The following is a 14,854-nucleotide window of genomic DNA, read 5'->3' on the forward strand; positions in this document are numbered from 1 at the left end:
CAGCCTGGCCTTGGGCACTGCCAGGGATCCAGGGGCAGCCACAGCTGCTCTGGGCACCTGTGCCAGGGCCTGCCCACCCTGCCAGGGAACAATTCCTTCCCAATATCCCATCCATCCCTGCCCTCTGGCAGTGGGAGCCATTCCCTGTGTCCTGTCCCTGCATGCTGTTGCAAATAGACGTGCTCCATCTGTCCCGCCGGTTCCCTGCAGGCGCTGGAAGAGGTCCCAGCTGAGTGCCCCGAGCCGTTCTCCCCCCAGACCCCCGCGGCTCCCGGCGCTCCCTCACGGCAGCGCCGCCACAGCCCCGCCACCCCCGGCGTCACCGCCGCGCGCCCCGTGACGTCACCGCCGCGCGCCCCGTGACGTCACCTCCGCGAGCCCCAGTGACGTCACCGCCGCGCGCCCCGTGACGTCACCGTCGCGCGCCCCCGTGACGTCACCGCCGCGCGCCGCGGCGAAGGACACAGCGCCCGAGCGGGGCCGAACCGAGCCGAGCGGGGCCGGGCCGGACGGAACCGGGGCGAGCCGAGCGGGCTCAGGCGCCATGAGCAGCCCCGCAGAGGATGAAAGGCTGCGGGTGCAGCAGCTCCGCGCCCTGCGGCGCCGCTGGCTGCGGGACCAGGAGCTGAGCCCGCGGGAGCCCGTGCTGCCGCCGCGGCGGCTCGGGCCCGTGGCCGCCTTCTGGGAGCGTTTCGTGCGGCCCGGGGATCCCTGGCGGCTGCAGGTGAGCGGCGGGACGCGGGCACCGCGCGGCCGGTCCCGGGCCGCCGGCCAGCCCTGAGCGTCGCTGTGCCCGCAGGTGCACAAGCTCTTCCAGACCGGCGGCTTCGTCCTGCTGCGGGTGCTGCTCCCCGCCTGGGCCATCACCTACTTCCTGAAGTACCACGTCCGGGTGCGTGCGGGCCCGGCGGGTTAAGGGGAATGCCCGGGAAGGGGCGCGGAAACGCTGGGAAAAGCGCAGGGCCAGCGGGGATGATGAGAGGAATGGTCCCACACCGGGTGGGGGTGGACGTGCTGCTCGCATTCGGTTGCATATGAAGGTTATTCCCCCTAGCCAACTGTTCACCGCTTGTGTCCTTGCCGGGGTAACACTTATAAATCTAGTGTGATACTTCATCACAAAGAATCACCCTTGTGATACCCCACCTGCAGAGCTGCCTGCAGGTCTGGAGCCAGCAGCAGCAGAACGTAGAGGTGGAGAGTCCAGGGGAGCCCAGGGAGATCCTCAAGGGCTGGAGCCCCTCTGCTCTGGGCCAGTCTGGGAGAGCTGGGGGTGCTCCCCTGGAGAGGAGAAGCTCCAGGGAGAGCTCAGAGCCCCTGCCAGGGCCTAAAGGGGCTCCAGGAGAGCTGGAGAGGGACTGGGGACAAGGGATGGAGGGACAGGACACAGGGAATGGCTCCCACTGCCAGAGGGCAGGGATGGATGGGATATTGGGAAGGAATTGTTCCCTGTGAGGGTGGGCAGGCCCTGGCACAGGGTGCCCAGAGCAGCTGTGGCTGCCCCTGGATCCCTGGCAGTGCCCAAGGCCAGGCTGGACAGGGCTTGGAGCAGCCTGGGACAGTGGGAGGTGTCCCTGCCCGTGGCAGGGTTTGGAAGATTCAAGGTCCCTTCCAACCAAAACCATTCCATGATTTATGGCAGTGCCCAGGTTCTCCTGTGATCTAAGTAGAAAAGCTGTGTCCAAACTGTTCCTGTACTGCTGGAGCAGCCCTGGGAATAATCAGGGAGCTGCTGGTGTGGGGAGGGAGAAGGACCCTCCCTGGCAGGTGTGGCTGTTGCAGCCTCAGCTATTTCTCTAAGTAGTGGAAGGTTTAACAGGGCTTTTGTCTAGCACAGTTTGTATCCTGGAAGGGTCCTGGTGCCCATTTTGAAAATGCTTTGTGCTTCCTCCAAGTAACACTGTTCTCCTTGCCCTTTCCCTCTCTTCTCCCCCTGCTTTCAGAAATCGCCGCACGGTGTGGTTATGACAAACCCTCGGATATTCCCAGTAAGTCTCTCATGACTTGTCTTATCTTCCAGCTGTGTCACACAGACAGGAAGGGATTTCCAGGGAGCTTTGTGCAGCACCTGGGAAGTGTCTATAGTGACAACTTTCCCAAGGGATGTGCTGGGTCCTGTGGGCAGCACGGGGACAGTGGGTTTGGGCACTTTCACCTTGTCCTCAGTCCCTGTTTCAGTGTTACCTCTCTGTAGCACCTGGCTGTTAGAGCCTGGCTGATCCTGCCCATCCCGGGTGGAAAATAGAAACATTCCCTTTGGGAATGGGTGTTCAAAGCCTCTGTAAATATTAACATAAGGAATCACACAGGAGTGACTGCTTCTCCTCATTGTCAGCCCTGAGAATCTTGGTTCTGGCTTGGTGGCAGTTGTCCCTGAAGGTCCCCCACACTCAGGTGTCCCCAAAGAGTTGTGTCACCTCAGCTTGGGACAAGTTTCATGAAGCAGAGAGTGTCACAATGTTTGGTCTTTTCTGTTTTCAGGCTGCTCTGAGCTGTTACAAGTCAGAGGGCAAATATTCCTACAGAAGATCAGCTCTGCCCTTTCTGACTGCTGCCCATTTTTGGCATAACACCTGCTAATCATGCTCTATCTAAAATAAAATTATAAAATATTCCATCCCCAACATCCACAAAGCAACACACTGAAGGTTAAGCTGTTGGCCTCTGTCTTCAGCCTAATTTTTCAGTCGAGTTAGGTCAGCTCAGCAGGCCAAGACTGTGCCTGGAGCTGGAACAAGTGGCACTGGGGCAGCAGGTTGATTTTTGAGGGATTCCATGGCTCTCCATGGGCTCTGGGCCGAGGGTTTGGACTCACTGATCATTGCTGGAGGGGGTTATGCAGTGCTATAAGTAATTTTTAAAACAAAACAGGCTCAGAATGTGTGGCTGGTGTTCTGTAGTGAAAACAAGGGGTAAAGCAAGTACGGGCTTCAGGTAATTTTGCTGTGATGTTATTCCAGCATTGTGGGAATGTTGGGGGAATGAGAGTGTTCTGAGTGAGTTGTGGTGAGATTCCTGCCTGGAAATGAGGACAGTTGCAGGCTCCCTGAAGGAAGGCTGTGCAGGGAGAGTCTGGATGCCACGGGGAATGCTCACCATGCTCTCATCCCACAGGGGGACAGGATTTTAGAGACTGGAGAGATCATGCCACCCCTGAGAGACGAGCACCACCAGCACCACTGATGGCCAGGAGCCAGTTTCCTCTGTGGGGGAGCATGGCCAGAGCTGCACCTGCTGTGTCTCTTCCATAAAAGTCTGCATTGTCTCAGCTCCTGTGTCATTTACTGTCTCTTTAGTCCGTGTCATTCCAGGTGCTCTTCCTATGGGAGTTCATTATTTCTGGATCCCAGGGATGTCCAAGGCCCCCACTCACCTCTCGGTGAGACCTGGCAGAAGGACAGTGTGGCCCTTGGGGTGATGAGGGAGGCACTCTGGATCCCAAGATTGTGGAGCAGGCTGCTCCAATGAGCAGTCACCCTGAGCTCACATACACACTTGGTTCTCCTCTGCCACCCAAACCCTTTCTACCAACCCTTTCTGACAGGCTTCCAGTGAAAAGGTAGCTTCCACCTATGTCATCCCAGCTCTCTGCCTAGGGAGGGTGGCAGAAGAGGCATTGCTGCCAAAAATCCATTTTACCACTCTTCCCTCTGCCTTCAGCCCTTTCTGAGGAAGAGTCTTCCAGTCCCCACATACCTGAGGCACTTTGTACTGGGAAGACTGTGCAGTGATCCCTATAGATCCCTTCCAACCTGACATATTCTATGATATGAAGTGTTTTTGTAGCTACTTTAGGGATAGGAATGGTTAAACCAGTAATCCGAAGGGTAACCTGGGTGGCTGTGACAGAATCCCCTCAAGGAGCCATGAGAGAGCAGCCCAGCCCATGTGTGTAAGGAGCAGGGGACAGGTCAGAGCTCCGGTGCTGTGTTTGGGGACAGCCAGACCCCTCCTAATAGCTCTGGCAGGGATTTGGCAAACGAGATGAGGGAGGCCATGGCCAAAGCCACATCTCTTTCTTTCCTTGGGTGAATGGTGGCTCAGGGTGGGACAGCAGTTGGGGTGGTGCAGTAGGATCCTTTGGGTCATCACTGGGGAAGGTTGGGGGTCACTGGGGGGGGTGGGATAGTGAGCAGGGGCTGTTGGGGGGCACTGGGAAAGTAGAGAGTCAGGGGGGAGCCTGGGTGTTGAGGGGTGGTGGGGTTGGTAGAGAGGCTCCAGGGGGATGAGACTTGTCCTGCCCAAGGCCCTGGGGGTCCCTGTCACTACCCCTGCCCCAAGGGCCACAGCAAGCCCAGCCCCTGGCCAGTGACCTGGACCCTGGCCTTCCCTTCCTGGAGTCCCCTGACACCTCCACCCCACTGATGGCAGCTGGGGTACCCCAAATCTCCAAGGTCCCTGTGCATTTGTGCAATGCTTGAGGAACTGGGGACTGTGACATCTCCTGGGCACAGCACATACCCAGGGAGATGCCTGATACTCCCAGAGCTCCCAGAGTCCCCCAAGAAGGCCCTGATACAACCAGGACTCTCAAATTCCCCTAAGGAAATGCTGACTACTCTCCTCCTCTAGTAAGAATTCCCCCAGGACTACAGGGAATTCCTAGTACCCCCAGAGTGCCATGAACATTCCCACAGCTCCAGCAACCCAAAAGACACCCCTATCCCCCAAGTCCCCATGATGTGTGGCTCAGGGCTATTTTAGGCACGGACTCAGTCCCAAGGGCAGCTGTGGGGCCCTGGGATCACCTAGGGGTTTTGGAACAGATAATCCTCCCTGAGTAGAGGGGATAGATACCTTTCCCTCAAGCAGGGAGAGGTTTGAGTGCCATAACCACACCAAGAAAAGACAACAGAGCACACTGAACATGTCCTGGCACAACTGCAGCAGAACCATTCACCTCCATCCCCTCAGCTGTCCCACTGCAGGTGACAGCACGTGGCACAGGGCAAGCAGGAGGAACCAGGAGCCTGATGTCAGACACACACACTGCTGACAGCTGCTGGACCTCTGCAACGACCACGTGCCTCCACAAACACAGTCTGGATCTTCCCTGCACCATTCCTGTACCTCTCAAAGTCATCGAGTCCAATTTCCCTTATACCAAAGATGTGGGTGATGCATTCTCTTGACAATGAAAGCAAACCTCTTCTGGGTTTGTACCAGATTTGTGGGAATCCAGGGCATTCCTCTGGCTACCCTGGCAGGTCTGGGACCCTGGCAGGGGTCAGGAACCCCCTGGACAGAGCCCCCAGAGACACTGGCTGTGATCTCTGTCCATGGAAAAGAGTTTTCAATCTTACAGCATGAATTACCAGCTCTGAGTGTTTGATATAAGTAATAATTAGTGTAACACAACTACAAAAGTAGAATTTTAGGATTCTAGATAAGGGGTTCAAAGGAGACAAGATGGAGGACATTGAGCATGCTTTGTCCTTCTTCATGTCTTCCATGTTTCACTGTAGTGTTGGCATTTTTCTATTGGTTTAGACTAGGGACACACTGTTCAATATAAGTGATATATATTAGCATATTATTATAAATATAGCACGTGTAGTTTCTAGTATATAATGTTTGTAACATCCCTTAATAGAGAAAAGATTTTATAAAGTTAATATAGATTGTGCCCTCAATAACATACATAATATACGTTGTGCCCTCAAGTGCCCTCAGTGTCGCACACACAGATATTACACACAGGACTACATCTTCTGTATAACTTTGAGATCCTTACCAGCTAAAAACATAGCACTGATCAGTGATAGATGCACCCATAGATCATCACAGAGCCGTGGAATGGTATGAAGGAACTTTAAAGCTCATCTTGTCCCACACCCTGCCGTGGGCAGGGACACCTTCCACAATCCACAGGTTGCTCCAAGCTCTGTCCAGACTGGTCCTGGACATTTCCAGGGATGAGGCAGCTTCTTTGGGTAGCCTGTGCCAGGGCCTCCCCACCCTTATACAATATATACACTATATATATATACACATTATATATTTAGTCAAGGGTTGTATTTCCTTGCACCTGCCTTGCACCTTCCATTGCAACAGCCCAAGGAGGAATATCTCCCAAAACAATGATGGATCACTTGGCTTTCTGTCCTGCCCTGTGACAGCCATCAGGACCTCCTCGTTGCTCAGGCTGCAGCTGGGAGGGTTGGGCAGGCACCAGGAAAGAGCCACCTGCCAGTGTGGAGGTCACAGCAGAGGTAAGAACTGAGGGAAGGGTCATTCAAGCTTGGTGTCCTGGGAAACGAGGACTGTGGAAGATCAGGGGATGTGGAACATGCAAACCCTGTCTCTCACCTGATGTGCCTCAGACAGGAGCTGCTGGTTCCAGCATTGCCAGAACACAAAGGGAATTCTCCCTGTGGATCCTCCTGTCCCTGCCAACCCTGGGAGTGTACTGCTGTGCTTGGCCAGCTGGGTCTGCTCCAGGCCACCTCCCATCCTCTGGGGTATCCCGTGGCACAGCAGCTCGGGATCAGTGCCAGGGGAGCTCACAGAGAGATCAGGAGCTGTGTCTGGGCTGACACACATCCATCCACCATGGCTGGTTGGATCTCAGCTGTGCGAGTCCATGGCACGGGGCTGATGCCTCAGGTTTTAGCTTTTATATTTTCCAGATTCTCTACTGCTTTAGTGTGTACTTCTAAGCTTCATATTAGGGGATGGTGAGCTCTCTTCACAGAGTAGGGAGACAAAACAATGCCTTCTCTAGCTGGGGACCAAAGGCAAATGATCCAAAATTCAGGCCCAAGACCACAAACAATGTGGGCTGGAGAGAAAAAAACAAGAAGGATGTGACTTCATGGACTGGGGCTGTAACTGGACAATTAACTCCAATATGCAAATGGACCAGAACTGATGTAAAAGTGAGAGACCCCATGACTGGTCATGCATTTTGTGACCATTTTGGTTTATCTTATCATCACAAATGATGAACCCATGATAACTATTTTGTAGCTGGTTTTAACCAACCATTTTGGTTCATCTACACCAGCTAGGGTGTAGCGCTGGCTGGGCTCTTGTGCTTCCCAAGGTGGATCCATTGAGGCCTCCTAATAAATCCCTCGTTTATTCTTTAGCTCTGTCTGGCCTCTGTTCCAGGTCAGCTTTCCCAGCATCAGGGAGAGCTGGCTGACAGTCTCCTCTGTCAGATGTGGGAAGTGCTGGTGGGTGGGGGAGAACCTTTGCAGCTGGAGGAAACCAAGGTTTGTATGGTCAAAAAAAGCTCGGGATGGCCCAGGCAGCCCAGGCAGCTCTAGGAGAAGCCATGGAACGGTCATTTTAGGAGGCATGGCAGGTGGAGGTGAAGCTGGAGAACAGTCAGTGTGGAGTTACAATGCTTGAAAATGATTGTTTTCTTTGATGAGGTTTGCTCAGGGCAGAACAGGAGGTTACACTGCCCTCACCTTTAACCAGGCCTTTCTCCAGACCAGGAATGCCATCTGTGAGTGAGGGCAGCATGGGGCTGCTCCTCCCCTGGCCCACCCCAAATAACAGTGGCAGAACTGTGTCTGCAGCCTCTAGAAAAGATATGCCTGCAAATAAATGCACTGATATGACTCGCAATCACATTTTACAGAGGGATGAAGGGAAGCCCAAGCTCTTTATCAGCTTTTGGTCCTGCATTGTCCTATAGAAGGTCTCATGAATATTTGCCATTTCAGCACCCCTCAACTGCCCACAGAGAAAGCCTGGAGTGCCCTCTGGGGAGGGAGGGTCCAACAGCCTAAAGAGAACATTCTCCCTCTTTAGCAACTGTGGACTTTCACTTATCAGACATTTATCCCCCTCCAAGACTGGTGGCTTAAATGATGCTGCTTTTGCTGGAACAACGACCACTGATTTTCGATCAGGGTGTGCTGGATGAGCTGGGCTGGATCTCATGTGGGACCCCCTCCATCTTCGCCCGTCGCTCTGGGAGGGAGCAGCCCAGCACGGAGAGTGCAGCAGGCGCTGCACGAACTGCTCCCAGCTCTCATCTCTGTGCGGTGGGAGGGTTTGAAGGTGCTTCTTAACGCGGTGAGTCCGGCCTTGGGCTGGCTCGGGAGGCTGCACTCCGAGGCTGGCGGGTGCCCTGCAGCGGCCCGGCCCGGCCCGGCCCGGCCCCGCGCCGAACCACGGCCGCACACCGCCCGCAGCGCCGAGCAGATCCCGCCGGCCCCGCCTCCGCTTCGTGCGCCGCCAGGTCATTAGGAGCTGTAATGACGAGCGGCTCCTGCCCGGGTTGGCTCCGCCGCGGGCTCTGATCCGCGCAGGGAACGCCCGGATCCTCCGGCCCCTCACGGCGGCGCTTTCCAGGGGAACGGGCGGGGACGCAAGGAGCCTTCGTGTGAGGGCTGAGGCTCACGCACCCGCCTTTCCCAAACCGCGGCCGCGGACGAGCGGAGCCACGGGATCCCCGGAACACGCCGAGACCCCCGAACCCTCCGGGACCCTCAGCCCGGGCAGGCACCGCCGGCCCCGAGCCCAGCGCCGCCTGCGCTGCGACCCCTGGCCGGGGGTCGGCGCTGTCTGCGGGCCGCAAGGCACGCTGGGACTCGTAGTCCTTGCCCACAGCACAGCGCCCGCCGCCCCTCACCGGCCGCTGCGGCCCGCGCCCTCCGCGCGCCCCGAGCTCGCCGGTCCCTCGGCCCCGAACCACCGCCGCTGCCCGGGGCTCCCTCGGGCCTGTCCCGGCCCCGCACCGCCGGCCCTGGTGCCCCGCTCGGCCGCCGCTTTCCGCTTCCTGCGCGCGGCGCCCCTCGGGGCTCGTAGTCCCGCCGCGCTATTCACGACGGTCCCTGCGCTGTCTCCGCGCCGCACGCCTGCGGCCGGGACGGGGCGCTGCGCCACGGCGGCGGCGTAGGGCGGGCGGGAGGAAGGGCCGGCAGGGCGGCCGGAGCGGGTGCGAGCTGCTCCGCCCGGGGGAACGCGCGGGGCCGGGGGGACACAGCGGCAACACGGCGCGTCCACCCCCAGGTGAGCGGCGACGGGGGCGCGGGGGACGGGAGCGGGGACGGGCCGGCCGCCCGGGGCCTCCCGCCGCAGCCCCGCGGGCCGCGGCTCCCGTCCGCGCCGGGGGTCGCTCGGGGCTCTCCCGGCCGGAGGCGCCGGCTGGGCCCGGCCGCCCCCGGGCCGCCCCGCACCACCTGTTGCCGGTGGGGGCTGGAGGCCGGGGCGGCCCGGGGGGGCGGGCGGTGCCGAGGTCCCGGCTCGGGGCTGTGCGGCGGCCGGGGTGCTCTGCCCGGGGCTTTGGAGAGAGCTGGGAGCGGCGGCGGTCCCGCTCGCGCCGCGGCCCGGCCGCTCAGCCGGAGGGGTTTTAACGGGCTTGAGGGTCGTGCAGCAGCCGGGGGAGACGGGGCGGCTCCGTGGCTGCCCGCGTTAGGCTGCAGTGCCCGACCTGCCTTCGCCACGCGGGATCGCCGCTCCCGGCTCCTGCCGCGGGCAGGGGAGCCTCGCTTGCGGCACCGCCGAGTGCCGGCTCCGGGCTGGAGCACGGCAGAGCCCCCAGCGCCCCGGGCTGCCTGTCCTGCAGTTCTTCACTCTCGCCTCCAGCTTAGACACCCGTGCTGGGGCTGAGCGGGGTTTTACGCAGTTTCTCAAGTCTCTGCGAGTTTGCCCTTTAGAATCACTTGGCTGTCTCTTATCCTTGGGTCTTGAACATCCTAAGGCTGTTGGGTCCCGGTGTCTCATCAAGACTCCTGGATTTTGCTGCTTGTCAGCTTAGCTGCGGTTGAAGCCATCTCAGCCTCCAGGTCCTTGATACAGAAGTCTTAAAATGGAAAAAGCTCTTGTACTTGCCAGCCTCTCCATTTACTGAGCTCTCTCCTCTCCCTGCCTCTGGGGTACATCCCCCCAGGCGCTAGGAAACAACTGTTCAGGGTGATCATCCGTGGGCCTGTTGAAGGAGATGGGATAACGTGAACGTTGTGTTTGAAATGTCATACTGTTTCCTCCAAGCTGGGAATCTCAGTGAAGCTTGGCGCTCCCTCGGCCTGCAGGCCCGGGATGCGGCTGGGTGGGTTCTCATGGTCGGTCAGAAGGTTATGTGGGAATTGCTCGCTGCACGTGGCCTGGGGCACTGGTGCAGGACAGTGCTGCACTGCTGTGAGTCAGTCAAGAGCTGATGGAGACTGGGAGAGGTGTTTGGAGGGAGCCAAGGTGGAGGTGAGGGTACATATCCCAGGCTATGGCTCTTAATGGAGAGATCTTGCCATGCTTTGCACATTGTCACCTGGGACTCAGAGGGACTTGTGCTTCAGGGCTCTGCTCTTCCGTAAACTGGAGCAGACCTGCGGTCACAGACTGGCTGCTTGTGACTCTGAGAGTCTGCTGGTGGCTTCTTCTGGCCATTTTTTGAGATCCTGCTGAACAGTTTGGCTTGTGCCCCTGAGTGCACCAGAGCAGGGCTGAGCTCTGTCTGAGTATAACCTCTCCAAGGCATGATTCAAATTACCCTGATTTTATGTGTGTGGAGATATTAATTCATTTCAAGTTGCATCAGCTTCAGTTTAACAGTTTCAGCTTTAACAGTTGAAGGCAAGACCCAACATCGCTCTCTTCCAGGGAGGGGTTGAATGGCTGGAGAGGCCTTTGAAGGTTGGATGTGACTGGCTGGGTTTGCTAAGCCCAGTTGTTCTGGCAGGAGGGAGAGCAACCTCCTCCAGCCTGATGACTTGGTGCATAAGGGAACTGGAGGTGTGGGCCAGGTGTGGTGTCTCCTGAATCAGAATAAATATTGGAAAACAGCCCAAAAGTGCTAAAGTTGCACGTATAAAAGGTCAGGCGTCATGCCTAGACTCAGAGCTGTCTTGTGGTGGTGGAAGGGCTGGGTGACACCATAGAGGAGCCTGGATGCCCTCAGCAGATGCACTGATTACCCCTCACTCTCCTTGCTCACCCCTTATCTTTGCTCTGGACACCCTTTATCTTTGCTCGGAATTCCTCTGGTTTTGCAGAGGGAAGTGGCCCCAGCCCTGTGGTGTTCCCTCAGCCAGCTGAGTGAAGTTGGCTTTAACTCATGGAAAACATGCTGCTCTCCTCTGTCCCAGAGGTTTTGTGGGAGATTTCCAAGTTTTCACTAGCTGCATGTGAGACCTAGAGAGACACTCAGCATGTGCCCTGTGTCTACGGCCGTGTTGATCCTGCTGGTAGAATTCATAATCTGCTCCTAAGTAGAGAAATGCTGTTTTCCTCCCATCTTCCCACTTCATCTGAATGAGTGGGCTTGTTCTTTCTGGGCTTTGTTCTGACCCTTCCTGGGAGCAGAGGGGTCTGGGAAGAACCAGACCCTGTGGCATTTCTCCAAGTGGGGTATTTATGAAGCAGGGCGAAGCTGGAGTGAGGGACTGTGGCTGCCTTTGGTCAGAGGAGGCATATTTGGACATTGTGTGTCAACCCAGTGTCCTACCACCATGACTTTCTCCCAGTGCCCAGAGCTGGGGAGAACCTTGTGAGCCCCCGATTTGCTGGAACTTGGGGCTCTGATCAAGATCACACTCAGTGCAGCCTTTGGTGGGAAAGCTGCTTATGCGGATGGGCCAGGTGAGTCAGTGGCTTCCTCCTCATTTTCCGTCATAATCCCACTCTCCGGAGTGAAGTGAGCTGCCTCCCTGCTCCCTGGAAGCCTCTGCATCTGCCTGTGTTCGCCTCAACCTTGCTGCTTGCTGTTGGAACCTTCCTGAGAGGCTCCCTCCTCTCCAGGCCACAGTCACCCAGCTGGGCAGGGAGGAGCAGGCTGCTCCGAATTTCTGTCACATTTGCTGTTTGGAGTGTTGACACTCGCCTTGCGTTTGGCAGTGGCAGCTGAGGAAGCCAAGAGAGGCAGAAGAGCTGCTCCCTGCTCATGAGAAACATTTAACTCTTGCCCTCACGGCTCCCTTCCCTGTGTGCTGGCAGCTCTCAGGTTGGCTGATAGGAAATGCTGGTGGTGTTCCCAAAATTCATTTGTGTTCAATTGCTCAAAGGATGAGGAGGGGTTTTGTGTGCCATTTCCTCTTGCACTGGAAGAAAGAAACGCTGGTGCCCTGATGCCTGGGCAGAAGGGAGAAGGGGGGGCCCTGGCAAGGAAATAGGATCCAGAGAAATGTGTCACCAGCAGAAAGAGCAATTGTTTTCCTGCATTTCCATGGCAGAGCCTTGTCCTGTTCAGGCAGTCCTTGTTTGACAGCCAAGATAATACATTTATATTGATGTAATTAGCGGGACATGGAGTTTGCTGAATGGCTCGGGGGCAGCCTGCTTTTCAGACTAACTCCAGCAAATAGATCAGGCAGGATTGGAAAGCTGCCGTGGGTTGCTGGAATTGGCCTATTGGGTTTCTGGAGGTTGAATACATAACTGCTGATATTTCCTATTGTGCTGTACCCTGCCTATTTTAAAAGAAAATAACTCAAGGGAACATGGGGCTATTTTTGCCAGCTTGAGATGATCAAGTTTGATTTCTAAAAACTGAAGCCGAGTCTTTAGGCTTGCACATTAAAACCAGTGTTGGAACCATATCTCTGTTCCTCCACAAATGCGTGCCTCCACACTTTGCCAACGATGTAAACTCTAATGAGTGTTCATAAAAAAAGAAAGAGCTTTTCTGTTCCTGCAGTGCAGCCCCTTTTGTAGGAAATGCTGTGGGCCTGAGCAGGCTCAGCATCAAGGATGGTGACAGTGACACTGTGTCAGGGGACTGAGCTGGTGTCCTGTCCCAGCCCTGGTGTGAGCAACCCTTGACCAATTCTCAGGGCTATCAGTGCATTCTTAATTTGGTGAAATAGTGACCAAGACCTTACAAAAACCTGTTGTCCTCCAGTGATGCTGCCCAGCTGCATTTATAATGTGATGCTTCTAGTGGCACCAAAATTTCCTCTTCATCATCTTGTCCCCAGTCCCAGGCCTGGTGATTTCAGTTTACTGAGGCTATCACAGGCAGCTTCCCAACTCGTGTCCTTCTGCTCCTGTAACAAAAGGTTTGCAGAGAAAGTTACTCATGGACTACTTTGCTGGCAGCAAATCCTCTGTGTTTGTGCTGGCTTGTGGAAGTGGGAACACAGCACTAGGGTCTTTGTATGCTGAGCTTTGTCCTCTGCTGTGGCCATCCACAATCCACACAGGCTGCAGCACTGATGTGGTCAAGATCCAAGATTGTGCTCTCCAGCTTGCCCCTTGTCAATCTGCTTCCTGCAGACTCTGGCCAGCAGGCAGAGCTCGGGAAGTCCTTGGAATTCCAGCCCTGCCCAGCAGGTGTGTTTTGAGCTGCTGGATGCTGAGTGCTTTCCCTTCCTATCCCATGGAATGTGCAAGGATAATGATGTGATGTGGCACCTGGGGGGTGCTCTGTCTGCTGGTGTTGGTCTCATTGCCTCATTAGCTGTCGTGAATATCCAGCCTTTCAGTGAGGGAGCAGCTCAGCGAGTGCCTTGGATGTGCTGTGGGTCTGGAATTCCTGTGTAGCTGCCAAGACCCTTGGGCTAAAAGGATCAGGGTGGTCCTTTTGAACCCGAAAGGTTCCTGAATCAGTCCCTTATTTAGTCATTACTGGTCCTGAGTGGTGCTCCTGGTCCATTCTCTACACCCACCCTCTGCTGCTCTGGTTCTGTTAGCAGCACCTGTCCAGGTGTTCACCACAGGGCATCTTCTTCCCCCTGCCTGGAATTGTGAGAGTTGGGGAGTGCTGGAAGAGAAAAGCTTTTTGTGAGCTCATCATCACCTACCCCAGGGGCATCACACTGCATCTGATAGTGTGGCTGTGGGGATGGTGAGCAAGGTGAGGGGGCAGAACGGGGTCTCTTACTCTGCCATGCTGCTAAAGAGGCTCACTGATCACATGGTGCCAGCTGAATCCTTATTTTTGTCCTCCTTCCCCAACCTAAAACAGAGGAAGTGAGAGTGTGCTGGAGAGCCAGACACACAGGGACAAAGGTTCTTGTTGCCTCCATCTGCTAAAAGCCCATCCCAAAGGAGACAGCACTTTCCCAAAGCAGGAATTTCATTAAAACAGGTTGTTTTGAGAGCAGAGAATATGAAGGAGGAAGGGGAAATATTTCAGAGGAGGGAGATTTGCCGAGGCAACTACTCAAACGTCATGGCTTCTGGGGGTGGGATGGGCATGTTTGGCATAATCAGAGGAATTTGTACTTCAGAATCTCCAAGAGATGTAGCTGGTAATGATGTCCTGGCTATGCAGAGTAATTAACATCTGTTTCTGTATTTGAACATTCAGGCAGCGTGCCCCGCCAGACATCGCTGCGTTCCCATCCGGCCCCTCGGGAGATCCTGCCCTGTTGCTAATTGCCGAGAGCTGTCCAGAGTCCTCCTCCATGCGATCGTGCTCTGCTCCATCCCGCTGTGCTCCCAAGGTGTGCCCTTCCCTGCTCTGATGACAGCTCCCACCAGGATGCTGAGCAGCAGCTACTGGCAGGGAGGGAGGCCAGTGGTGGGCACGGAACTATAAAGTCGCAGCCAAAGGTTCTGAGAGCACGAGTGAAGAGTCTGAGCTGACCCAAAAGCTGTCGCCTGGGAGGACCAAGCTCCAGCTGGATGTCATGGGAAGCTCTGCGAGCTGGAGTCCAAGGGGATGCTGATTGAGGGACCAAAAATGTGAGGTTGGTTGTCTCTGCTGATGCCATGCTGATGGGCCTGGAGTCTCAGCAGTCATCTATTCTTATGTGCCTTTTTTCGCTCTCTGTCCAGCAGCTTGGGACAGCAGCTGCTCCTTCCTTGGTGTGCTCCCAGTGCTCGGTGCAGGGACCTTCTAGCATGCTCCTCCAGCCGGGCCACTCAGCGGGTGTCAGCAGCGGCCGCTCAGGACCAGGGACACCAGGCTGACCCTGCAGCGACTGGCACTGGACCTGCCAAGCAGGAATTGTGTTGG

The 14,854-nt window shown here is 56.2% G+C and overlaps 2 protein-coding genes across 11 annotated transcripts in view; both read left to right on the forward strand.

Annotated features, from left to right (window-relative positions):
- The first annotated feature begins 438 nt into the window (after positions 1-438).
- Positions 439-3,268, forward strand: NDUFB6 (NADH:ubiquinone oxidoreductase subunit B6). The gene is made up of 4 exons (XM_077786783.2): positions 439-724; positions 800-892; positions 1,944-1,988; positions 3,115-3,268. Exons 1-4 carry the CDS (start codon positions 545-547, stop codon positions 3,181-3,183), a joined length of 387 nt encoding a protein of 128 aa, XP_077642909.1. The 5' UTR covers positions 439-544; the 3' UTR covers positions 3,184-3,268.
- A 5,525-nt stretch (positions 3,269-8,793) lies between these two features.
- The window catches only part of CAPN15 (calpain 15), a 56,552-nt gene continuing 50,491 nt past the window's right edge, over positions 8,794-14,854 (forward strand). For 5 of the 10 annotated variants that reach the window (XM_085592571.1, XM_085592572.1, XM_085592569.1 and 2 more), the window contains exons 1-3: positions 8,795-8,970; positions 14,204-14,585; positions 14,677-14,854. The gene's annotated coding sequence lies outside the window, so the exon portion shown is untranslated. Of the gene's footprint in view, positions 8,971-14,203; positions 14,586-14,673 lie in introns of those variants that run through there. The other 5 variants (XM_085592578.1, XM_085592577.1, XM_085592573.1 and 2 more) reach the window with 5 other exon arrangements.

The sequence above is a fragment of the Lonchura striata genome, chromosome 14 (assembly GCF_050655825.1).
Source record: "Lonchura striata isolate lonStrDom1 chromosome 14, ASM5065582v1, whole genome shotgun sequence".
Taxonomy (NCBI): domain Eukaryota; kingdom Metazoa; phylum Chordata; class Aves; order Passeriformes; family Estrildidae; genus Lonchura; species Lonchura striata.